At 36.2% G+C, this 27,440-nt stretch overlaps 1 protein-coding gene across 1 annotated transcript; it reads left to right on the forward strand.

Annotated features, from left to right (window-relative positions):
- Window positions 1-1,141: 1,141 nt before the first annotated feature.
- LOC107568403 (RNA-binding motif, single-stranded-interacting protein 3-like) lies at window positions 1,142-27,136 on the forward strand. The gene is made up of 12 exons (XM_016254376.1): window positions 1,142-1,311; window positions 11,626-11,792; window positions 15,616-15,674; window positions 16,749-16,840; window positions 23,382-23,444; window positions 23,532-23,578; window positions 23,690-23,783; window positions 23,973-24,023; window positions 24,101-24,211; window positions 25,407-25,487; window positions 25,582-25,669; window positions 25,887-27,136. Exons 1-11 carry the CDS (start codon window positions 1,240-1,242, stop codon window positions 25,660-25,662), a joined length of 918 nt encoding a protein of 305 aa, XP_016109862.1. The 5' UTR covers window positions 1,142-1,239; the 3' UTR covers window positions 25,663-25,669; window positions 25,887-27,136.
- Window positions 27,137-27,440: the final 304 nt, after the last annotated feature.

The raw sequence follows: 27,440 nt of genomic DNA on the forward strand, positions 1-27,440 counted from the left end.
GGCTGCATATTTGCAGAAAAATCATCTTTGCCATCACAGGAATAAATTACATTTTAAAATATATTCTGATAGAAAACAATTCTTTTACATCACAATATTATTCATATAATTTTGTATATGTGACCCTGGACCACAAAAGCAGTCATAAGTCACACAGGTATGTTTGTAGCAATAGCCAACAATACATTGTATGGGTTAAAATGATCGATTTTTCTTTTAGGCCAAAAATCATTAGGATATTATGTAAAGATCATGTTCCATGAAGATGTTTTGTAAATTTTCTACCGTAAATATATCAAAACTTTATTTGGACACCTTTAAAGGCGATTTTCTCAATACTTAGATGTTTTTGCAGCCTCAGATTCCAGATTTTCAAATAGTTGTATCTCGGCCAAATATTCTCCCATCCTAACAAACCATACATCAATGGAAAGCTTATTTATTCAGCTTGCAGATGATGTAAAATGAAAACCACCTTGTGACTGTGGTCTAGGGTCACATAATGCTCAATAATGTAGGCTGTCTGCTGTATTTCTGAACATACTTGTACTGTTTTTAACTAAATTAAAAGAACTCATAGCTTTCGTTTACATACAAAAATCTATTTAACAATATTTTACTTTGAAAGTACATGTATTACCTTCCTAAATACACATTTTCACTGGGAGTTTTTTTCACAAAACATCATCTTTACAGTATTTTATAGGACAATTGCATATATTGCCCCATTAAGTTTGATATAATTTTTCATTTTTGTGGTGTACTGCACCCTAGTTGTGGTGGACCAATCATTTACATTTGCTGGTGCTTTATATGTGAATTTGTGAATGTCCAGCTTGCCAGAGGTGGTGCATATACAACCAGTGAATATCATATTTAATAGTGTTTGTGCAGCTGGGAAAATTCAGCATCGATTTCCAGAAAGTTGAAGAATGGGTCTTTCGGTTGATTTCCTCCATTACGATCCTTGTTTAAAAAAGAAAAAGTTAACATGAAATCAAAACTCTTATCAGTCATAAGAGAGTATAGCTTTCAATATAATTTAGAACGGAATAGCGTGAAGTATTGCTGTTTTCTTCCTGTGTGCTAATGAACAGCAGTGTGTGTGTGTGTGTGTGTGTGTAAGCGACTCAATCTCTTCCACAGACTCCAGGCTGAGTGTCCCGGTGACGTCAGCTGACTGTTTTGGCTGTACTAGGCGCTCCGGACACAGCGCGCGCTGCTGCTGTTGCTGTAAAAATGCTGCTCTCTGTGCCGCCAAGGACAGGAATCAACACATATAACGGCTATCCCAGCAGAACCAGTAAAAAGGTAAAGCCCTCTTCGTATGCGGTGGCGTCAGCTGGCCGGGCCGGCGGAAAACGCTGATTTCTGTCGCTTATCTCTGTTGTGTGTGTAACTGCATGAGCGTGAGCTGCAGTGTCCTTGAAAGTGGAACCGTGCAAATACTGAAGTGTATCATCGCGCGATCGTGCCGGGTAATCCTCCGCTGTGGAGTGTGATCCTGAAGTCAGCGTGTAGCTATTTAAAAAGTGGGCATCTTAATGTAGATTCATCTGAGAAGTCACAGACAGTACGAACTTGCGGTCCGAAATGTTCACGGATAGCTACTTATTCATGGGGACTCGATGCTTGTGGATTCTTGGCAGTAAATCAGTAAAGAGGACTGTTATTTGGGATTCATGAGGAAAATTGCTTGATGGGGAAAAAAAGAACATTAGTTTAACCAAGTTTTACGTTGAGTCATTCGCCCCACCCCTATAAATCCCACTACTATTACTGGAAACATTTAGGTTTCGGATTGACTTTGCAGAGACAGAAAGTCAATGAATCCGACATAGGATGCCTTTGATTTACGGGCTATTTTTTTCTGAGGGACAAAGGTCCGAATGAGAGAATTAAACGCTAAATTTGCTTTTATAACATGTTAATGGCGCAGTTCATTTGTAGTAACGAACGCTTGTCCGACATAGCCTGTATGATGTTGGTTACATGCAGTGAATTATTCAGTATAAATAAACTAATATAATCATATCGTATGTTTTTTTTTTTAATGACAGGTATGGTAGCCTACTAGTGATTTTAATAATTAAGTTTCCAATAACATACATTCAGAAACGATTTTTAGTTAGAGTTTCTGTTTTTTGACAAATAAATCTTCTAGGCTAATAAAAACGTAACATGCATTACGATTATTTTAATAGACCTACTACTATACATTTTTAAAACAGATTATATATAAGTTTTTAACCTTTTTTTTTTAAGAAAAAAAAGTATTTTCCTTTCTGTTTTTAATTTAAGCTCAGAATGCTATGTATTCTGAATGCTATGTATGTAGCTAACAGCCATATCACCCTGTAGCCCAAGACTGGTCACCCACTGAAGCCAAGCAGGGTTGAGCCTGGTCAGTACCTGGATGGGAGACCTCCTCCTGGGAAAACTAGGTTGCTGCTGGAAGAGGTGCTAGTGAGGCCAGCAGGGGGTGCTCACCCTGTGGTCTGGGTTGGCCCTAGCGTCCCAGTATAGTGATGGGGACACTATACTGTCACCAAGCACCGTCCTTCGGGTTAAAGAGACGTTAAACCAAGGTCCTGACTCTCTGTGGTCATTAAAAATCCCAGGATGTCTTTCGAAAAGAGTAGAGGTGTGACCTCGGCATCCTGGCCAAATTTGCCCATTGGCCTCTGACCATCATGGCCTCCTAACAATCCCCATATCTACTGATTGGCTTCATCACTCTGTCTCCTCTCCACCAATAAGCTGGTGTGTGGTGGGCGTTCTGGCGCACTATGGCTGCTGTCGCATCATCCAGGTGGATGCTACACACTGGTGGTGGATGAGGAGATCCCCCCTCACAATGTAAAGGGCTTTGAGTGCCTAGAAAAGCCCTATATAAATGTAATGAATTATTATTATTATTATTTATCACTTAAGATGAATTGCTGTTGAGTTTGGGTATGCAAATGCACGCAAATATTAGCTACATAAAGTAAGTTACTTTACCTGTGAACATTGTTTTCCTGTTGAACCCACAGTGATACTGGTGTTATTGTGTACTACTATTTTTTGTCAATCTCTACCTGATGTGATATTAATACTGTGCAATGACATGCACTTAAAGTTGTCAACCATATATTTTTAACATCATGAATCAGGTGTGCTTTTTTGCAAGTTTATTCAAAACACTCCATCTTTATCATCTGCAATCTTCAATGCCCTTACAAAATGGTCATCATAATAAATAGACTGAAATAAAATGACAGTGCAAAGCGAAGAAAGGCTATTAACGTGTTGACCGTTTTATAAATTATTGCCTGCTAACTTATAAAATGCTAGATAAAGGGAAGCCGTTTCTGACTCTGACATTGTGTATGATGGTCTATCTACTCATTAACAGTTTCATAAGCATACACCCTAATCTGCCATATGCCTTGTGCTTTATATACAGTGGGGGAAAAAAGTAGTGATCTGATCCAGCTTGGCTCTCTAAATGTTATTTCAGCTTCACGCCCATGCTCACGAAATAATCCAGAAACAACGCAAAGATTCAAGCAGACCGGGTTGCTGATTTCATCTTAACTTTCAGTTTATGAAGAAACAAGAGAAGCCAACGGCTATTGAGATTCACAGTTACATGTTTAACCACATTCATTGACCTCATTTTCCTTTTGTTATTAGAGCTAACCAATGACTCGATTTTTACAAAACCAACACTTTACTTATAAGTGCTGCTCTAGAAAACATAGCAGAGCTTCCACCAGCCCAGCCGCTGAGCAGGCAGGTGTCCGAGCCCATGGTGCATCTTTTCGCAATAACTCGCACAGCGGGGCGAGTGCTGGGGGAGGAAGTGTAGGTAGTAGTGTGTAAGGAAGTAAGCTGCGTTGGGCAGGTGGGCATCATGTCCCTCGGTCATAAAGAGGACATGTTTGTCATTACTGAAAGGTTGTATATTGCCATGGAATGGAGATATTATGCCATGCATCACCCCAGGGATGGCAGTGAAGATGGTGTTTTTGGAAGCAGTTTTGGGCAGAATTGAATTCAGGGCATCTGTTTATAATGAAAAAATAACCTGGTGATGTCAGGTTGCACTTCACCTGCTGGAACGGACTGGATGAAAAAGTGTTCAGTGGGTTTGAGTAGGGGCTACTGGCCAAAAGCCTAGAGGTGGTTGAGTATGGATGGCTGTTGTTGCTGCCAATGGAAGCCCAAAAGAGCAATGACAAGTCCAGTTTGGACAACAACGTCAGGTTTCACTTGAAATATGATGGACGAGTCTTGGCTGTAGTGTTTTGTGAAGCTGAGGAAGCACTTTATATCGATCTTTAGTTGCTGTAGCTATGTAAAAATGCAGAGGGAGAATGTCGGTGTGGGTACAACTACCAAACAGTATTTCTGCAGTGACTCTCAATGAGTGTGGGCCAGGAGGAAGATGAACCAACTAGTTGTGAGGCTAAAGGTCTGTTTATACCAAGAACGGAATGAAAAGGCTAACCAAAAACACTCTTTTCCATGTATTGGAAATACTGCTAAAACTATGATTTTATTCTTGTAATTTAGAATTTTTTCCTCATTTTGGGTCATGAACGTGATTGCACTTTAACAAGTGTTGACACTCCACTGTTTTGTGGAGTGTTTGCATGCAGAATTTCTATTATGAATATTATATTATTATTATGTTGGCAGTTGCGCAGACCTGAAATAAAAGCATTCTTTGGTTTATTTTGTTATGTCAGTTTCTCTGCCTCTGAGGGTATTTACCTTTACATGTATTCATTTGGCAGACACCTTCATCCAAAGTGTACATTTTTATCATGCTCAGCTTGCTGGAAAGTGCCATGCTGTACTGTTTGAGCTTTAGGAAAGCACACACTTCCTGTGTTTAAAATGACAATGTTTTTTGTTTTTTAATTGTTGTAATGTTTGAGAAGCATTAATGTTTTTAAGGCTTGTTGCTTTAACCATTTTTTAAATATATAGGGTGATTTTAATTTGAATCAATCTAAACTCAGGATCAATCTGACCCCGACCATAATGATTTTGAACCCTAAATGCAAGATAATAATTCTAGCAATGCAACTTCTCATGCTTTGATGTAAGATACGTATCTGATCATACAATTTTGTTTGTTCTTGGTGTGAATAAGCTCTGCAGAAAATATAATTTGAAAAACTGTTTCCACAGCCTACGAGTTATCAGGGGACATAAATTTTTCCAGAATTTCTGTATTGTGAGAGTGTGCAGCCACTGGTCTCTAATTTCCTCCTTAAGTGCCCCAAACTTAGATAGGCTTCCTAAGCCCTGCAGGTCTGCTAAGCACTGCTGCACTGACTCACCCAACTGCTGTCAGCTCTGGCGGAATAAAATCCACTGGAGAATGACACTCTGTAGGGCGGAAAAATGTTGCAAATCACTTTACACAGTATGAATATTTGAAGCTCATTAGAGTCTTCCAAATATTCTGTGACCTTTCAGGTAATGAAACCTTTTTATGCGAATCACTGTTTTGAATGTAAAGTTGAGAGCTTTAAGATGCACAGTATAGAAAGGAACAATGAGAGCCAGCTGTGGAAACGAAAAGAGATTCTTATGCTTCAAAAACATCAAACCCAATATATGCCAGTTGCAAAATATTAACAAAGCTCAACTTTTTTTTTTGGCCACCAGTTTAGATTTTTTTTTTTTTTTTTGTCATTTTAAACATATTCACTTGTCCAAACACAAAATAGAACTAATATTTCTTTCTAAATATTTAAATATATAAAAAATATATTATTAAAATATTTATAAAATTATACTCATAAATTAAAAATACATTCTTGAAATATTAATATAATTAATATTAATATAGCCTATACTTACAGTTTAAGTTTCAACACTGGAAAATGAAATTATATGATGCAAAACTATATTCAAGGATAGTTTAATGTACTAATAAAAAACACTAAACTGCAAACTTTGACTTGTAACATTTGTAAAGTTGTAAACTGTAACATTGTAAAGTTTTCTTCAGATTATGTGATTCTACCAAACTATTTGAATCACTCAGTAACGCATGCTGAAGATTCCTTGGGACAGAGTCTGTTTCTGTTGGTACCGCTACAGAAATGTGTGTTCACACACGCACTTGCTTCGAAATTCTCCTTCACGGGATGGATCACTGCTGAAAGACACAGTTTTGAAAACCAAGCAGCCTAGAAGAAGAGTCTTTCCCCTCCTTCCTGCACTCTTGGCAGGGATGCAGATTGCTCAGAGATAAATGACTTGGAATTCCTGGAATTCCTGTCTCAAACATTGTGCGTGGATCCTGGGTTACTGGCTGTGGCTATGTTTTTTTCCCTCTTTAATTTCTGCTAAAAGTTATAGTTTGACATTTTTGATTAGCCAAAAGATATACAGACAGAGAATCTCAGAAAATACCTGACCAAGATTAAATCCTGATTTGTGAGTATAATTTGAAAAGGGTGGAGAACTGAGCAACTGAGGGATTTTTTTCTGCTGTTCTCAGCCCCTCCCCCTCATCTTTAATCCAGTGAACGATGTTTGAGTGAAAAATTGCATATTTCACAAGAATCACTATATGTAATTTCTCTGAGGAAATGGGAGTGAGGGACAAAAATCAGTATTCTGAAGTATATTTTACCTAATAATATTGTCTCAATATTCTCATGCAAAGATTTTATTTTTAGTTACACTTTAAAAAAAAAAAAACGAATCCTTTTTGCATTATGTATTATATTATTAGGCAAACACAGTCTGACTCTAACATAAATCTAATCTAATCTATTTCTCACACCACAGAGAATTTTGACTAACTACACCTTAAAAATAATCACAATACTATTGCATTGTGACTCAGATATCTATATATGATTTGGTATATTACGTATTTTTAGAAATTGATTACATCAGAATTATTAAATGAAGTTACAATTATTTGACTGCCATCACAAAATATAAATAATGCTTTTTTATTTAAAAAAAATAAAAAATAGTAATATATTGTTTTAGAACTCATATTCATATATTCTTAAAATATTAATAAAAAAAAAGTAAACAATCAAAATCTAGATTCTAATATAATTGCTCAAACCACAGTGTAATTTGACTAACTACACAGTAAAAATAATCACAACATTATTGCATTGACCCAGACATCTATATATGATATTGTATTTTATTATATATATTATGTATTTTCAGAAATTGAAAACTAAAAATAATCAGAAATGCACCTTTTACTTTGTTTTATTCATTTTATAAAAACAAAAGGATTGCCATTGTGCATATAGCTCCTTTCCAACATTAACCGTATATAAAATACATGCAAGTTATTTTCACTTGCTATGGAAGACTGCATTATGCTGCAATGTGTGTTGGTAGGTCATTAAACGTCCATATTCCTGGCAAAACTAAAAGAGTGCATCACAATACTGTAACCTATGCAGGTTGGAGTGATAGACAGACCATTTATTTCCATCCACAGTCACACCTGGTACCAGCTCTTTAGAGCCAGATCCCCTGCTAACCCTTCAGAGCTGCTTACTGCCTCCTGTGACCTCTATTTCTGCAAGCCTTCCCAAGAGTCTGCCCTAGTGGCACTGCAATGGAGTAATCAAGAGAGGTGCAAACCCCGCCATGCTCTCATTACCACACTGCGCATATCTATGGAAATGAAGAGGCGGCCTATAGCCGGTTCCACTGCAGTGCTGTCCTCAAGTGCAAATAAGGGAGGACTCTCGGGTTTCATTATAGTGCAGCTGAGATGTTCAAGGGCAGGTTTGCTGGTATTGAGTAGATGTTGACAAGGATTTGTTCTGCACTCAGATACATTGAGCACAATCTGAAGTAAACAGAGCAGTGAGGATGATCGCGATGCGTGAATTACTGTCAGCGCGGTTGTGGACTCGGAGGAATGTCTTCACCTAATATATCACATTCTTTGCATGAACAAGAATTAAAGCTGTAGTTTTAACAGATGTACATGAATGGAAGTTGTTTGTGTAGAGTCCATATGGGTCATGAGAAGTCGGGAGGAGAACACATGGCACGCAAACTTAGTTAAGCAGAACTAAATTGCATAGCTACTTTTTCTTCCCAGAATGCAAACATAGAGTGACCAGTTTTACAATTGCACATATGTTTGTAACATTGCTTGTCTTGCCAATTAAAGTACATTTAATGTGCACACTGAAAAAACTAAAATTGGCATTTCAACTTTTCACTGAATTTGACATAAATTGATCAATAATTACAAGGAAATGGCAAGTCATTTTATAATTTTTTTTTATTTTGAAGTAGAAAGACTGAAGTAGTGGTCTGTTTTATTTACAACTTTGAAAACACCTTTTTGCATAGTTTGGGAACACAATTTTCTGCAAAGGGGTCATATGATGCTTTTTTAAAGATCATTATTTTGTGTATTTGGTGTAACAGAATATGTTGACATGCTTTAATGTTCAAAAAACACATTCTTGATTGTGAACACAATGATTGTGATGCTTATTTTAGAATGGCTGTATGTCACAGTGGTCAGATACTGTTGTTACTACCCTTATAAACAAAATTGGATTTTATTTGAATATTAAAATTCTAGTTGATATCGATAATTAGTGTCATGATCTGTCCAATAAAATTTGGAGATATAAACAAAAAATAAATCTACCAACTAAAATTAATAATTTTAATGGCTACAAGGGCATTTAAATCAGTGTTATTTTAATATAATTTATATACTATTATAGTTTTTACCATTTTGACTATTTCGTTTTAGTTAAAGTTTTAATAATTTAGATGTTTTTGTCATTTTTATCAGTTTTTTTTTATGTCAACCGTTTTTATTAGTTCATTTTTATTTTATTTCAATTAATGAAAATATTTTTTATGGTTTTCATTATAATTTTACTTACAGTAACTATAATGACCCTGATTTAAGAACACAAAATTCTAAAGTACAGTATAAAAAATGGGTATTAACTGAGATTTGCTAAAGATCACAAAGATCTTTTAAAGGAGTCATATGATGCTTTTTTAAAGATCATTATTTTGTGTATTTGGTGTAACAGAATATGTTGATATGCTTTAATGTTCAAAAAACACATTCTTTTTCAAATACTGTACATTATTGTAGGTCCTCTATGCCCCGCCTCTCTCAAACGATTCATTTTCTACAAAGTCCCTCCTTCCGACAAGCGCAGTCTGCTCTGATTGGCCAGCTGACCCAGTACATTGTGATTGGCCGAACACCGCAAGCACTCGTCAGAAATGTAACGCCCCTTACCATAATCGTGAGCTTCATCTTTCAAAATAAATGTAAAGACAGTAAATAATGTCATTAGTTTTACCATCAGTTCAAGCTCGAAAGGGGAACAGAGTTGCGTGACAGACACAGTAATGAAGCTGGTATGTGTTTGCAGTACACAAGCCACGGTTAAGACAGCTGACTCCACTGTGATGTGACCCCCTCTCTCTCTCTTTCTGGCTCGCTCTCTCTCTCTCTCTCTCTCTCTGGCTCGCTCTCTCTCTCTCTCTCTCTGAAAACTTGAAATCGCATCATATGACCCCTTTAATGTTTTTGAAATAAGTCTCTTATGCTCACCAAGGCTGCATTTATCTGATAAAAAATACTGTAAAAATATTATATTAAAAACCATTTAAAATAACATTTCTATTTGAATATATTTCAAAGTGTAATTTATTCCTGTGATGACAAAGCTGAATTTTCAGCAGCCATCCTTCAGTGTCATATGATTCTTATTATCAATGTTGAAAACAGTTTTGCTGCGTAATATTGTTTATATAAACGGTGATGCATTTTATTCTCAGGCTTCTTTGATGAACAGTAAATGCAAAAGCAACATCTAAAATCTTTAACATTATGGCTGTCTCTCTCTCTCTTTATACAGTACATATATATTACATTTAAAATATTTACATCTAAAAATGCTAAAAAGTTAAACACAAAGATTTAAAAAATAAATGCACATTAGCACTTTAAAGTAACACATTTTTAGATAAGTGAAAATTGGAAAATAATATGGCATGATTTGAACACCACATCTGTCTGGATGGATGTCATTAGGGGGTTTTGTCATTTTTAGCATGTAGTGTTTGTGTTGGGAAGACTGGTGTTGTTAGGTGTGCGGCTCTACTCTAACCTTGAAGAGCGTTGCAGGGCAGATGGGCTTAGTGGGGGGCAGTGGTTCAGTCATCTGTTTTCCCATGCAGAGGCAGAGTTAGCCGAGTAGAGCAGTCCTAATGAGACAGTGCTTTCTGACTGCACCCAGCACACGAGAGGGATTAGCACTCAACGCTAACAAGCTCAGATCTCAATTAGACAGGCTTCTATAACTAAGTTCACCCGGCTCCAGAGGAGAGCAAAAGACAAGAGCCCTATATATGACATAACGTTTGTACGAGCACTTCTGGATGTGCCCAGCTCCCCTTTTTCCAACAATCTCAGGCCAAACCAGTGAACTTGTGGCATGTATTAAACTGGCCCATTGTTCCCTGTCTGAGATTTGATTTCACAGGCTTGGCTAATGAAATACTTCATCCTTGCCTGCCCCTCTGACTGATGAGGAGTTAATTAGAGAACTAACAGAACCTCTCAGGAGAGGGAAAGCCCCAGGCTTTGGACACAACAACAATCAGAGGCATTTTCTGTTTCAGAATCTGCTTGTTTTTGTAAACCAAATCACATTTTTAATGTCGTTCCAAACCTATACCCTGTTAGTTTGATCATATTTCAAGTCTTTTTGAGCCTTACAATAGCTTTAACTCAAAAGCCAAATCATTGAACCAGTGAGAAACTGATCAGTCCGATTTGCGAAGTGATCATTCTTTTGAGAATGTGGCTGCACCTGAAATCACATACTTCCCTATATAGTAGGCGATAAACAGTATGTGAAAAGAACAGTATGTCTGAATTTACAGTATTCATAAATTAGTAGGTGAAAAGTATCCGGATGACCTACTATTTCGGACAAAGTGTGCTTCAGATGGACACTTTACAGGACAGGAGTTGTTAATGGCAGTGAGGTGGCACAACTGATGCTAATAGGTCACATGATAATGACAATGTATCATTCAAACAACACATACTTGTTTAACGGTCACAAAGTAATTATTTATTCAAAAGACGTACCTAAGTACCTGAAGAGTATGTGATTTAGGCCACAGCCAGTTACTGTTTCAATGGTCCAGTCAAAATGACTTCTGAGTTCACTTGAAGGGAATTAACAGCAAATAATGTAGAACATTTTGTTCAGTTTTTCCACACAGTGTTTTTTGTCACTTTTTTGTTTTGTTGTTGCATGGAAATCTCCCTTTGTGTTCCATGGGGAAAAAAACTGAATATGGGTTTGAAATGACACCAGGGTGAGTAATAATTACATAATTTTAATTTCATAGTGAACTAATTTTTTAAAGGTTATATTCATGTTGCGACAGCATCATTTTGATATTTTAGTGTTTTGCTCTGCATGTGGCAAGACTCTAGTCGCTAATGGTCAGCACAATAACTCCTTCCACATAAGTCAGAGGACATTTCAAAGGAAAATTAAATAGCTATATTAAAAGTCTAATAGCACTGTATTGTATTTTGTCTGATCTCTGTTTTGACAGCAGGCGTATGCGTCCTACACCCAGCAGATGGCGCCACCCAGTCCCAACACCACCACCACCAGTAATGGAAGCAGCAGCGGTGGAGACCAGCTGAGCAAAACCAACCTGTACATCCGTGGTCTCCATCCAGGAACCACAGACCAGGACCTGGCCAAGCTCTGTCAACCGTGAGTGTCCTTGTTTCACGTGGAAATGAATTTAGAATCAGAAATGGCGGAGACAAGTAAGGTCAGGTTCATAATCAGCAGTTGGAGAGGGTGTATAATAAGAGCAGAAAATGCATTAAAAAACAGAAGGAGTGTGTGGGAGAGAAAACCTCAGACTTTGAGCGTCCTGATTTGACCCTTTATGATGAGGTTAGAAATGCACTGCTGGCAGATAATTCACATTCATTTCAACATGAAGAGTTTTTGGATAAGCCTATACAGCATCTTGATTTAGTGGACGCTGCAGTGTAAATCATACATTTCTATTCATGAGACGTTTTTGATATTTTATAACATTTTGGTAGGACGCCTGAGGGGTGCTCGTTCTTTATCTTGGTATTGGTTCTCATTCCGTGTTTTTGTTGGTACATCGGGAATTCATCTTTTGAAATAAATCTCATATCACTTTGTCACCATCAGATCTATGCTTTCATGTTAGAAGATGTTTTGGTGGAATGTAATGACAAACTCAACAGAGGTTTGGGTTTCAACAAAGCTCTTTTTTGTTAACCAACAGCTAGGCACGACGGTTCCCCCTCCTCGCTCTTTCCCTGCCTGCACCTCACTTCCTTTTAGGGTTGATAAAAGTAAGAAAGAGAGAGATTTTGGCTTCGGCTTAGATCTCCCAACGCATTTACACAAAAAAATATTTTGTGTTTAAAAATAGTTGTTTTCATCTAGTTAACCTTTTAACAACACTTTCGTTCATTTCTATTTGGTTTTGTTTTAGAGGTTTGATTTGATTTCCTTCATCAGTAAGTAAATTTAAAATGGTTTGATTTTAGTTAAAAGGTCAACTTTTTAAGGTTTTTTTCAGTGTTTATAAATCTATAACTGCAATGCAGTTTTAACGGTTAAATCTATTAAAAATTATTTTCAGTGATTGATTGAAAAAAGCTAAAATGAAACACAAAAAAATAGATGAAAAAACTTCAGCAAACTTGAATGAAATTTAGAAATGTTACCTTGGCAATTAATTGAAATAAGTGAAAGCTGAAGTACTAAAATGGCTAAAACAAAAATTGATATAAAAAATAAATTCAAGCTAAATAGAATAAAAAATATATAATAATAATAAAAATGACAAAAGCACCTAATTTCTAAACTTAAACTAAAATGAAAATTGAAAATAAAAGCTAATTCAAAATATGAATACATTCTATAATTTTACATAAATACCATTATAATAAATAACACTAATTGCAAATCGAAATGTATTAGCTTATGTTTTTTTAATTTGTATATTAAATTGCCAAAACAAAAGTGAACAACTCAATGTCTTCGATGCCCAGTTTGATGTAATTTATTTTGGCCAATAAAAATGTGATGTATTTTCTTAAGCTTTGTTGAAATATATATTACATTTTAGGACAAACTGCTCATATATTTAAGATGGTGTAGAAAGAATGTGCACATAGAAGTATAAAACTGGAGATCGAGGCCCTCTCTGGACGAAACGGCTGAGATGAGGCTGCCCAGCCCTACAGGAAACTCTGAGCCCAGGGGGAAAGGGAAAGACAAACAAGGGCAACAGCTGGGAGGGAGAGGAGACGAAAAGTTGTTGGTGATGGGGGTGGGGAGAAGCTGTGAGAGAGAAAGAGAGATTTGGGGGAGAGTGAGAAAGAGACTGAGAGAGTGAGAGATAAGAGCTAGTCAAACATATCAGGTGTTTCTTAGCAAAGAAGCTGTTGGCGGGGGAGATGTTTGGTCAAGTAATTCCTGTTACCTTTATAGAAAGCGAGAGAGCAGATCACAAACCAAATGGTTTCAGAACTCTACAGCTTGTTTTACAAAGTGAATGCTGTGGATATCTCAAACAAGAACAGTGAAAAAACAATTTCTGATATATTTAAGTATTATCACGAGCAAGAGTGCTGTTGTTCTGAATATCAGCACTTTAGACCAACAGCCGAGAATGCGATTGTGAGAATGATATTTCTTTAATATACAAGATATTAAAATTAATTAGCATTTTAGGCAATATTGCTAGTTGCTTTGTCTGTTTTTAATCTATCAATGACAATAGTTCCAAATGGAACCAAAATTTTGACTAAATCAGTTGAGTGAATGATTTGTTGACTCACTTTGTTTGGTTCCTGAATGAATCAGTGTTTTGAATGAATCAGTAGAGTGCTGAATGTTGCTGAATGAATGAATCAAAGTCACTGAAGCATTACAGAAGTAAAGCCCTTTCTTGTCACTAATTTTAGAGCTAAATGCCCTACCAATGCTGCGACAGGGTCGATATGAGTACTATTGTTTTTGCTACACTAATATCTGCAGCCCATCTCATAGTGCTTACTTGACCATGACTCTCGGTTGGATCTCACACATGACTAACTGTCTGTTCACCCCTGGGCTGCACTGATAGTGACATCAGGGAAAAACAAAACTAAATGCAAATAATCAAATGCAATTAACCATGCAGTCATGCATATTTAAGATGGAAAAATAAATAGGCTTACAGCATGTTGTGGCTTGTGTGCACGAAATAGGCGCAGACACAGTCAAAACAGTCATTAGAGAAGTGCTAAAACTATTTTAGTCAATTTAGTCAAATATTATTTTAGGCGAAACTGATTTTTTTAAAATATATTTAAAATATTTTAAACATATTGTTGAGCCTAAGTATATTATGTATCCAAAACTATTTCAGCTGAAACCACTTTTTTTTTTTTTGCCATTTTGGCTGAATATTTCTGGTTGCTGAAATGTCAGTGCATTACAAATCAAATTGCCTATTCCATCTATGTTCATAATTGTATTACATATTGTTGGGCCTAAGTTATTATGTACGGCATTTTTAGGTTGTTGTTTTTTGTTACATTTGTACAATAAACAATTTTGGCAGTGCATTGGGTTGCCATCTGGGCTGTTTTATTTATTTTTTAATAAAAACATACGCTAGGCAGACATATTTGACTTAGTGATTGAAGATGTCTTATGAAATTCAAAACTTTTAAAAGCATGTCTCAAAACACCTGTGTTTTGTTCCATTCCTTGTCCTGCATGAACATCCCTTAAAGTTCAAATGAATAAAAAACTGAAACTACTGTAATTTTCCAATATTACTTTAATCTGTACTAAAATTACATTATATAGGTTTAGTTCAGGCATGAACATCAGCGTGAGGTTCTGTGTGCAGGCAGTAGGACCTAGATGAGGTGTGCGGTGGAGGGCATTGGAGGTTGATTGTTGTGGATCTCAGCCAGAGCTGTGCAGGGCAGACAAGGAGAACTCTCAGGTTACACTGCAAGCACATGCCTGGATCGAGAACACCTATCCCCATCCCCCTCCCCGTCCCTCAAACACCCGAAAGCCTCCAGTAAACCACAGACGTGTACACAAACCTACATCTCTATACCTGTATCATGCTGTGCAAATGCCTTTTCCCATGCAAGGCAGCATGAACATGATATGGAGTCCATTATTCAAAGAGCATTACCATTTGATCAGGGCTTCTCCTCCACGCCGGCACCCTCATGAAGATTTAATACACATGATTTCTGGATATGGGGGCCCATTGAGTGGTACATTGTGAATGGGGCAGCGCTGGTGCCCTGCATTTATGGGGTTTTGTGCCTCCGCTGCTCGTCTGTTTCTGGCTTAGATTACTTTGGCTCTGCTAAACGGTGTTTGACCTTATAAAATATGAGATAAACATCAGCAAGTCTTATTAGTTTGGATAGATTTATCATTATTAAGCTGCTTAAAAGCTGTTTACGGTGTTTATCTGCTCAATTAACCCAAATGTTTCTTTTTGTGTTTGTTTTGTATTGCACAGCTATGGAAAAATTGTGTCTACTAAGGCCATTCTTGACAAGACCACCAACAAGTGTAAAGGTAAGATGTGCTGTATAATTTCAGCTTTGAAGGAATAGTTCACCAAAAATTGAAGAAAAAGAGAAACTTTAAATAATGAGCTTTTCTGTTGCTTAAAATGACAAGAACTCCAAAAATGACAAGAAAAAATAAACTTTAAACGTGCAGTTTGTTGTATCATAAAAATATTCCAATACAACTTCTGCCCAATATTCCAAGTCCTCTGAAAAAATGATATTTAAAAAAAAAATGTTAAAGCCATTCACATTTATTGTATCAAAAAGAGCAGCTTGGACATTCTTCTAAACATCTCCTTTTTAAAATATTTTTTTAATTATTGTTTTAATTATTTTTTTGTGGGGGTTGTCATATTATTTTATGACAATTATTATTTATAAATAATTATTTTAAGTTTGATATTTTCAATAAAGCATTTATCCAGTACTTTGTTATTTTTATATTAAATATTAATTCTGTAAGTATTAATTCAATCAAATTATAATTTTTTTTTTACATATTTCATGTTATATTCATGTTATTTTATATTGATATTAAATATTAATAATTATTTGATTCATATAATTTTTTACAAAATAATAAAAATCAATACAAAATGAAAAATCCAAATAAAATTATTTTCCTATCAAAACTCACATTACTGCAGTGGGACATTTTTGTATATATAAGAGCATCTTGGACGTTCCTCTGAACATCTGCTTTTGCATTTCACAGAAGAAAGAAAGTGATACACGTTTTGAAAGACATTTTGAGTGAACTGTTCCTTTTAACCCGTGAGCGCTCTTTCAATACACTTCATCTATTTTATCTCTAGCAAATGTGTGCTGATGTAACAGGAATGAGATTGGTATTGCATAACCCTACATCTGTCAAATGGACCAATGCTATTACATTTATGTGTGTGTGTGTGTGTGTGAGAGAGAGAGTGTATAGTTAACTTGGTCTGATAGCTCTTTTCTCATGTGGGACAGAGAGATTACCAGTGTGAGCTAAGGTGCAGAGGAGTGATAGGGAACGCTATTGGCTTAACAACTAAACTAAGCAGTAATCACTGATCCTTTGTGTGTGTGCGTTCAGGCTATGGCTTTGTGGATTTCGACAGCCCGGCCTCTGCACAGAAAGCAGTGACGGCACTAAAGACCAGTGGAGTTCAGGCTCAGATGGCAAAGGTAAGAGTCAGAGGAACTAAACACCCTGTCCCTTAACGGCTCTTACTTGCTGTAAACCTTGTATGGCACGTTGAAACAGCTTCAAACGAATTCCAAACACAAGCATCACTATTATTACTATGGCTCATACTTAAGTTTGGGATTTGAACAAACTCCTAAGCCAAAGTATTCAACTTTGGCGCAGATTTCATCCAGCATGGTTTCTGCACTGGACACGAATGATGCTTCAAATCATGTGGATTGATGAGGAAATGTATTTTATTACTTTCCTTACTGATTTTCAGCTAGAAGACAATAAAACTGACCAAAAAAATGCCATGAATTTAGACTAAAGAAGGGAACTGATCTGGGGATATATCTAGGGACATATCCAAGGACTAGAACAGGGGTGTCCAAACTCGGTCCTGGAGGGCCGGTGTCCTGCAGAGTTTAGCTCCAACTTGCCTCAACACACCTGCTGGTAAGTTTCTAGTATGCCTATAAGAGCTTGATTAGCTGGTTCAGGTGTGTTTAATTGGGGTTGGAGCTAAACTCTGCAGGACACCGGCCCTCCAGGACTGAGTTTGGGCACCCCTGGATTAGAATATAAAACAAACTTGGGCTAGTGAGATTACACCCAGAACTTTAGCAACAACAATTTAATTGTAATTTGTTCCTATAATGCAAAGCTGAATTTTCAACATCATTAATTCAGTCTTCAGTGTCACATGATCCTTTAGAAATCATTCTAATATGCTGATCTGGTGCTCAAGAAACATTTCTTAATGTTGAAAACAGTTAATATTTGTTGTGGAAACCGTAATACATTTTTCAGTATTTTTGATTAATATAAAGTTCAAAAGAACAGCATTTATTTGAAATATGAATCTTTAATAACATTGTTTTTTTTTTCTTGGACCAACAAAATATTGTATTACTGATTCAAGGAGAAACTAATTGATGGTGAAAGTAAATGCCACCAATCACTTTAGTGTAGGACAGCATGATTATTTTACCACACTTGGCCTGTCTGTGGGTGTTGAGCTGGTGTCCCCATTAGGCTCATGCAGGTCTGCCATTGAGAGCAGTTCAAAGTAAGTGCCTGAGGAGTATTTGTCCCGTTTCTGCTCCTGCGTGGTGCTCCAGCTCTACAAAGAGGTTGTGTGTTCTCTCTCTCACCCATGGCTGAGTCACTGTCTGAGCAGCTTGGCTGGTAGTGCTGCACGCCCTCCGTAGAGGACCAGCTCTGCTCCTACCCTGGCCAACACTCACACAGCCCTGCTCAGTCACTCAGACCCTCTCACTGATTTCACATCCTTTTAATGGATCTTAATATTTAAGTTTATGCTGAAAATCTGGGTTAATCTCACAAAAAAATGTCCAGATCATATTTTACAGCAAAATAAAATAACTAAATAAACAATGACATTACATTTTCAATAAATAAAATGTATTTTTAATATTATTATTTGTATTTGTATTTTTTTTTAAGTTTTTTTTTGGGAGGGGGGGGGTGGCTTTAATATTATTTCAGTGATAATTTATTATTCATGAACAAATAATTATTTTGAGTTCACTTTATATTTATTTATATTTTGTTTAAATTGTTATTTGTGATTTTCTGGATTTTTTTTTCTCATTTTGTCTCTCATAGTTGAGGTATACCTATGATGAAAATTACAGGCCTCTCTCATCTTTTTAAGTGGGAGAACTTGCACAATTGGTGGCTGACTAAATACTTTTTTGCCCCACTGTATATACATATTATATTATACATTTTATATATATATATACACACACACACACACAGTACATGAATAATTAATGTCTATTATACTTGTATATAAAGTATACATATACAGTAATGACAAGCTAAAGAGAATTACTAATATATATATATATATATACATACATTGCGAAAGTATTCATTCATTTTTTTTCAGGTTTTGTTATGTTGCTGCCTTATGTTAAACTGCTTTAAATTACTTTTTCATTCTACACTCCATACACCATAATCGTAAAGTAAAAAACAGGTTATTAACATCTTTGCAAATTTATTAAAAATAAAGAACTTAAATTATTCAGTTGGACAGAAGGACAGTTGAAATTTAGCTCAGGAGCATTCGTATTGTTTGTAGATGTTACTACACTTCAAGTGAAGTTAACCTGTGGGAAATTCAATTACAGGTGCATCTCAATAAATTAGAATGTCGTGGAAAAGTTCATTTATTTCAGTAATTCAACTCAAATTGTGAAACACGTGTATTAAATAAATTCAATGCACACAGACTGCTAATCAGCTAATCAACTCAAAACACCTGCAAAGGTTTCCTCAGCCTTCAAAATGGTCTCTCAGTTTGGTTCACTAGGCTACACAATCATGGGGAAGACTGCTGATCTAACAGTTGTCCAGAAGACAATCATTGACACCTTCAGTCTGTGTGCATTGAATTTATTTAATACACAAGTGTCACAATTTGAGTTGAATTACTGAAATAAATTAACTTTTCCATGACATTCTAATTTATTGAGATGCACCTGTAAATGGGTATGATCTGGAAAGGCACACATGTCTTAATAAAAGGTCTAACAGCTGAAAATGCATATCAGAGCAAAAACCAAGCCCTGAGGTCAAAAGAACTGCCTGTAGAGCTCAGAAACAGGTTTGTGTCAAGCCACACATCTGGGGAAGATTTCAGAAAAAAAATTTAAGGTTCACAGAAGCATGTAGTCTCTGTTACCCTTAATGGGAGAAGTTTGAAACAACCAGGACTCTTCCTAGAGCTGGCCTCCTGGCCAAACTGAGCAATTGATGGAGAAGGGCTTTGGTTAGAGTGGTGACCAAGAACCTGATGGTCACTCTAGTTGAGCTCCATGATCATATGTGGAGACAGGAGAAACCTACAGAAGGACAAACATCACTGCAACACTCCACCGATCTGGGCTTTATGTCGGTGTGGCCAGACTCAATCCTCTCTTCAATGAAGACACATGAAAACACACTTGGAAGTTGCAAAAAATTACCTACAGGACCCTCAGACTCTGAGAAACAAGATTCTCTGGTCTGATGAAACTCATTTCCAAGCATCATGTTTGAAGGAAACCAGCTCTTCTCATCATCTGTATGCATCTGCCCCTATCCAACATGACAGAGCCTGAGAGGTGAAGAGGCGAGGAGAAGAATGACAGATAATTGCTAAATGCTGATGATCAAAGCTTGTCGAATTAAACAAAAAAAGACTTGAGACTGTAAAGGTGCTTCAGCTAAATATAAGAGCCTGGTCTTGAACCCAATCAAATATTTCTGGAGAAACCTGAAAATATGCATCTGCCCCTATCCAACATGACAGAGCCTGAGAGGTGAAGAGGCGAGGAGAAGAATGACAGATAATTGCTAAATGCTGATGATCAAAGCTTGTCGAATTAAACAAAAAAAGACTTGAGACTGTAAAGGTGCTTCAGCTAAATATTTAGTTAAGGGTATGAATATTTATGCAATGTACTTATTTCATTTTTTTTTTATTTAATACATTTACGAAGTTGTGAGAATTCTGTTTTTGCTTTGTCAGTATGGTGTATGGAGTGTAGATTGATGTGGGGGGGAAAAAAAGTAATTTAAAGCCATTTAACAAGGCAGGAACATAACAAAACGTGAAAAAAATGAATACTTTTGCAAGGCACTGTATATATAGAAATTTTCATTAGCTTGGCATTACTGCAATACAGTATTTTTGATACAGTTTTGTATTTAAATCATTAAGGGACTACAAAAAATAAGCATGTTATTAATTTCTTTGAATTACAGTAATAGCATTGATGTTTTTTGCATTGCGGTAATGAGAAATGAGTAATGGGTGTGCTTAATTGTGCTAAAAAATAATGTCACAATACAAAAGTGCAACAAAAAACAGGATTCAATTTCTTTTCCATTTTTCTCTTTAATTTTGCAGTAAATGTGACCTGAACATATTCTTGAAAGATTTTGTGAGATTCACCTATTTAATCTGTAGATCAGCATGAAAGGGCAACCTCTTCACACAAGAACATCACGAAGCACCCGTCTTAATTACAGCCGTTTTAGAGTCTTTTAGCGTTCTGACCTATTTAAGAGTCTGTTGAGGCAATTGCCGTGGATTTTCCTCCTCCAATTCACTCTGTGGAAAAATGCAGCGTCTCACGGCGTGATTAGATCAGTACAAAAATCACCTTCATCGCAGGTCACTGCAATTAAACATTCATTATTCATGGTGGTGAGATGAACTGGTAATGAATTTACAGCTCACATTTTAATCTCATCTGCACACCAAAGCAATGAATATGCAAATCAGCAGCGGGTGAATTGGAGGTTTGCTGTCTTGCAGCATCTTTACGGTCTTTCTGATTTATTTAGACAAGTTAACACACAACTCTTGCTTCAATGATAATGAACTAAATTAATTTGAGCCGTATAATATGATTAAGGGGTTTTGAGATTCTAAGATAAAACCTCCTGCTCACGTCTTATGCAGGAAGTGGGTAATCTGTAGAAGACATGCAAGCACAGGTTTGTGTATCTGTTCATTTGAGGTTAGAAAGGTGTCACTTTGTACTGTATGCATATTTGCTGTCATGCCTGCAGCTTCAAATTAAGCTAATTAGGTGTTTATATGGTAATGAGCTGACTCAGTACTGGTCTTGAAAACGGTCATTTTGACACTTTTTACTAAAAAAACATGTTGATGTTTAAAACTCCAGCATAATTAAGCAAAGGTAAGAGACAAATATGGCAAAAAATTTGCTTCTATTTATGCTGGTGGCCAAAAGCTGGGAATAATTTAAGAGTTGTTAATGTTTTGAGAGAAGTCTCTTATACTCACCAAAGCTGCATTTATTCAAAAATGATGTAAAAACAGTAATACAATTAAATATTATTACAATTTAAAGTAACTGTTTCCTATTTTAATATACTTTGAAATGCAAGTTATTCCTGTGATGAAAAAAACTCCAGTCCTCATTGTCACATGATCCTTCAGAAATCATTCTGATATGCTGATTTGGTACTCAAGAAACATTTCTTATTATTATCAATGTTGAAAACAGTTGTACTGCTTAAAATCTGAGGGAAACCACTAAATATTTTAGTGGATATACTACCATTGAAAAGTCTGGGGTAAGTACAATAAAAAAACTATACTTTAATTTAGCAAGGATACATGAAATCATTCTTATCAAAGAATCTGGAAAAAATTTATCAGTTTCCACAAAAATATTAATCAGCAGTTTTTTTATCAGCTGTTTTTCTGACTCTGAAGACAGGAGTAATGACTGCTGGATATTTAGCTTTGCCATCACAGGAATAAATTGACATAGAAATTGACACAGAAAATAGTTATTTAAATCGTAATAATATTTCACAATATTACTGTTTTACTATATTTTTGGACAAATAATTGCAGCCTTAGTAAGCATAAGAGGCTTCTTTCAAAAACATTAAAAAATCTTAATTATTCCAAACTTTTGGCTGCCAGTGTGTATTTTTCTATTTTGGTTTCTTTTTTTTCTTCTTTTTTTTTTGGAAAAGAGAAAACTTCCAACAAGCTCCATATCTCATAGTTGAAGTCGTGGCAGAAGCTGAACCAGTCTTATCTCTCCAATCTCACACAAGTGCATCAACGCACAAGGCTGCTGGTTCAGCAGTTTGTCCTACCTGTAAACTTCTGAACTCCTTCACAGTCATTTCTATTTTCCTTTTAATTTCCAATACATTTTAAAGCTGGAATGTATCATTACTAGAATATCAAGGACATTCCAAACTTAATATCTGTATGCAGTATTTGTGGCATGTGGCATTATGTCGATTACCACAAAACCGTGAAGGGACATGGAAAAGATGTGACATAACTCTCCGTAAAGCGCTCAGTGTTTGATGGTGCTTTGATTTGGGCCTGACAAGGTTGATGAGGCCCTAACCTCAACTACCCATAATCCTAACCTTATTGAGCCTGTAAGGCTGATCAGTCCTTCAGGAACAAAGCAGGGCACCTTGCAGATATCCTCCTACAGGAATTATGTCAATAACACAAACCAGAGGCTTATTCACCTAGAAGCAGTGAAAGTGAATGAGGACTGATGCAGTCAAGCTCCAAAATTACAAAAAAAACACCATAAGGGACTGTTCACTTCACACAAAGTGAATTTTTTCATTCAACTCAACAGCTTTTCTATTGTTTTCTGTGTAAACTTGAGCTTGACGGACATGCTTGGGCATTCCGCTTACTCGTGTCTTTTGCAGCAATGACACTGCATTGTATAAATGCAGCACAGAAGTTAAAAGTTAAAAAAAAAATCTTACACACATGGGGAAGTCGTGGCCTAATGGTTAGAGAGTCGGACTCATAACCCAAAGGTTGTGGGTTCGAGTCTCGTACCGGCAGGGATTGTAGGTGGGGGGAGTGAATGTACAGCGCTCTCTCCCACCTTCAATACCACGACTGAGGTGCCCTTGAGCAAGGCACTGAACCCCCAACTGCTCCCCGGGCGCCGCAGCATAAATGGCTGCCCACTGCTCCGGGTGTGTGTTCAAAAACGTCAGAATCAGGGGAAATATCACCAGAATGGGCGGCAGTGGCCGAGAGAGGGCGAGACTGTGAGCTGCTTTTTTCTACTTTTTCATGTTGATTTCAACCACAAGTCTTAATTCAACTGTCACTCTCTCGTTCTTACACACATACAGGGCGGGATGACGCTAACATATGACCCTACTCCTGCTTTACAAAATGGGTGGGTTCAGAAATTATTACTCAAGAAATGTTGTACTTTGTGCTTTTAATTATGATACTGCATGGTAACAGCGCTTTCTTAAAAAAAAAATGTGTTTGTCGCCCCCTGCAGGTTTTACTCTCCTTCCTACAGCATTGCTCCTAACAGAATTATTGCTCAGACTTCTATCTCTCCCTACATGCACTCACCTGTATCCACCTACCAGGTATGGAGATTTGTTTTGCAAGAGCTATACTTCTGCTCAATATTTCAATTCTTTTGAAGATTAGTTCAGTTATTATATATGAGGAATTTAAGATCTTGTTTATGGAAAAATCTTCACATTCTTTCTAGCTTATTAGGTCTAAATAGATCTGAATGATATAGTTTAAAATGTGTCTCGTTTTAATGTCAGGTACACAATCCCTCCTGGATACATCACCAGTCTTACCTCATGCAGCCCACAGTAAGTTGCAGTTAAACCGCTGCTCTTTTTCCTAAAGCACTTTTTCTTGTCTAACTTTCTTTCTTTTCTGTGCGCAGGGTACCGTCCTCACGCCCACAGTGGACCACACCATGACCATCCAGCCCACTGCCATAATAGGGCCTCTCACACAGCAGCTCAGCCATCTAACCCTGGGCAGCACAGGCACGGTACGTCCCCCACAGATCCCACAGAGAACTCCTTACAAATGTCTTGAAACAAATAATGTATTGGTCTTAATATTTTATGACCGGCAGTAAATTCATTTAGACTTTTTTCTATTTGTCTATTCTATTTAGTTTTGGTTTTCATTGTTAATTTTAGTTTAGTTTTAATTTTTTTTTGTTTTCTAATTTCACGTTATTGCATTTTTATTTTAGTTTCAGTATTTTGGGGCTACCAGAATTTATATGCTAACTGGTATCATTTTAAATATTTAACTGCATTACATTTCTGGTGACAGGTTTTATAATATTACCATGTATCAAAAACGTGTAATTGTATTTTAATTGTATTGCAATTATATTTTAGGTAGTTTTAGTGTCATGAAAATTTCAGTTTGGTTTCCGTTATTAATATTTGTGTTAGTTTTAGGGCTGCACGATATAACAATATAAAATCAATATAGCAAAATATGCAGTGCAAATAAAAACATTTTGACAGATTAAGGTTTGAAAATGAAGAAATTGAGACATAAATGTTAGTATTGTATTTTTACAGTGTACTATAAAAAATATTTGTATTACTTTTATACATTTTTCAGTTTATAGTACAATAGTTTTATTGCAATATATTTATTCTTTTTTTATATTTTAAATAATAATCACAATAAAAATCATATTTTAGCGATTTTAAAAATATATATATTTTATGGTCATATTAAATTAGTCAAAAACACTGATAATAGGAATTATGAAAATTCCAGTGGAAAGAGATTTTTTCCCCACTACATTCATTAAATTAATTACATTTTTCACGTTTTCCCCAAATTGTTCAGCCTAAAAGGATAAGCCTAAGTCTCAAATTAAAAATAAATTTTCAGCTTTTAAATTATTTTTATTTTCTATGCAGCCCCAGCAAAATCATCCCAGTCATTATAGAATGATTGATTCAAAAATCAAAATGTAGCTATTTAAATCATCTGCTGAAAATTCCAATATTTTTTCATAGTGCAATATATATCACAGAAATACAAATTATTCCTGTCAATTTTTAACAATACCGTGCTGCCCTAGTTTTTATAGAAATTGCGATGTACGGAATTACAAGAATGATCAATAACCATATGAGCAAGAAGTTCATCCGTCCAATGTGTACTATCTGTGGATATCACACGTTTGTCAACATGTGTCCATCTGTCCTCAGTATATGCCTGCAAACACAGCTATGCAAGGGACCTACATACCACAATATGCCCAAGTGCCTCCTTCAAGCATTACAGCCGAGGTACGAAACCCTTGCGTGCTGAATTATTCCAAGTATTTCAAAGCCTGATTCACTGTGATGTATTGTCAGTAATGTTGACCTCATGCCACTGCAGGAAAATAGCATCCAACAGCAGCAGGTTGCCATAGAGACACCCACAGACCACACAACATACTCCTACCAGCATGGCAAGTGAAGAGGAGGTGGGCTACTTCCTGTTGCTTTGGAAATGTTGTGGTCTGTAATGGAAAGAGATAGTGAAAACAACCTATCCATAAAGAACATTTTTTCATGTTGTATTGGCATATCTACTGTATCCAAGAAATTAGAAAATCAGTTCTTCTGAACTAGATGGATGAGTAACTCGTTACAGTATAAGCTTCTTTTCCTACTCTAATATATATCTTTCTCTTATTTTAGTACATTCATAGGAGTGATGGAGGATACTGAACCACCTCTCTTGACATAAAAACAAATGAACATTGTGAAAAGGAACTGAGAAGCGCGTCTCTTTCCAATGGAAGAAAGCAGACATGTTTTTTCTTGGAGAAGACCAACCGATAATGAAGCTAAACCTATTTTAGTAAGTGAAAGACTTGGATGGAGAAGGCTATGACTACAACATGTCATATAAGTTCACAAAATGCAAAGTAAGCTTTTTTTAACACAAAGACTCACACATTTGCACACACACACACACACACACACACACACTCCAACACACTTTGAGAAATATTTTTTTCTGCAACTTTATTTTCTAAAACGTTCTGCAAAGCCAGAATGAAACAACTACGATGTTACAGCACCATGTGTCATTTTAATTTGATTTAATCTTTTTGTAAAATTCTTCAAAGATTTTGTTGACTGCTTTTGAACTGTCTGCTGCAAAAGGAATTTTGTACATAAAAAAAGTGTTTTTGCAAAGATCTTACTGCATTTTTCTTGAATATCGACTTTAGGAAATCCTGAGGAACCTGCTGAAACCAGCAGATAAGTTGTTTTGATAGATCTACAGAAAAATTTGCCGTATCGAAGAGCGTTGTAAATGCACTCATTGTTTTGAGCAAGTTTGTGCCAGCGAGACGAGACTGAATTCTGAAACCAAGACCTCATATCCCCCAACAAAAAAATGTCCTTTTTTCCCTTCCAAAATGCTGCTTTATCTTGTAAGTTAGGTTATGCTTCGTTTAAATGTTGAGATTTATTTTTGTATTTGAAGAATTTCTTAAAGAAAATTTCAGAGAAGCTATTTGGATGATACACTTTTTTTATGGCTTTGTTTTCATGTCAATAGTTCTGTCTTGCCTCTTCGTACATATGGATTATGTCTTTCCTTTTACACATTGTAAGGAGTGCTCTTCCAACGTTGTAATGTAGGCCTGTAAATTAATTTTTCTTGCCTTGGTGAACTTTAATAGTGAGGCGTGTGTTCTTTGGACTGTGTCCCCTGAGATATAAAAATGGCAATATAATGAAAACCAAGAGAGTTCTTCCCTTATTAGTGGAACACTCCCTCAGTTTCCTTCCTTCTGAGGTAAAAGATTCTGAGACTGGAATAGTGATTATTTGTGTTGTGCTCTGTGCATAAATATAAATCCAACATGCTGAAAAGTAGCCTACATGTAAATTTGCTGAACAGGAAAATAGTTCAGTGATGTATGAAATCAAATATAATACTATAATCTAAAAAGTATTCGGATAAAGAAGGATTATACTGTCTCATTAGCCCTGTCTCTTTAAAAACAGAATCACGTTTCCCATATTCACACTTTGAGACAAGAAATGTCCAGCAACATATTATAACTTAGCATTTTTTGGGTCTTCAGCGTCACGGTAAATTAATCATAATTTACCTGAGTTGTGAATGAGTTTGCAGGCTGTAATGCGATAAACTGAAACAACATCGAAGAGAAAGGCGAGGTCGCTCTCTGGAGTTGCGTGGGGTATCACGCGCGAACAGTGTAACGTTAGTCC

This window comes from Sinocyclocheilus grahami, unplaced genomic scaffold (assembly GCF_001515645.1).
Source record: "Sinocyclocheilus grahami isolate Dianchi unplaced genomic scaffold, SAMN03320097.WGS_v1.1 scaffold1240.1, whole genome shotgun sequence".
Lineage (NCBI taxonomy): Eukaryota > Metazoa > Chordata > Actinopteri > Cypriniformes > Cyprinidae > Sinocyclocheilus > Sinocyclocheilus grahami.

Coding starts and splice junctions, on each gene's coding strand:
- LOC107568403 (XM_016254376.1), top strand. CDS start 1,240: ATGCTGCTCTCTGTGCCGCCAAGGACAGGAATCAACACATATAACGGC. Junction 23,784..23,972: donor CACCTGTATCCACCTACCAG/GTATGGAGATTT, acceptor TTTTAATGTCAG/GTACACAATCCCTCCTGGAT. Junction 25,488..25,581: donor CTTCAAGCATTACAGCCGAG/GTACGAAACCCT, acceptor ATGCCACTGCAG/GAAAATAGCATCCAACAGCA.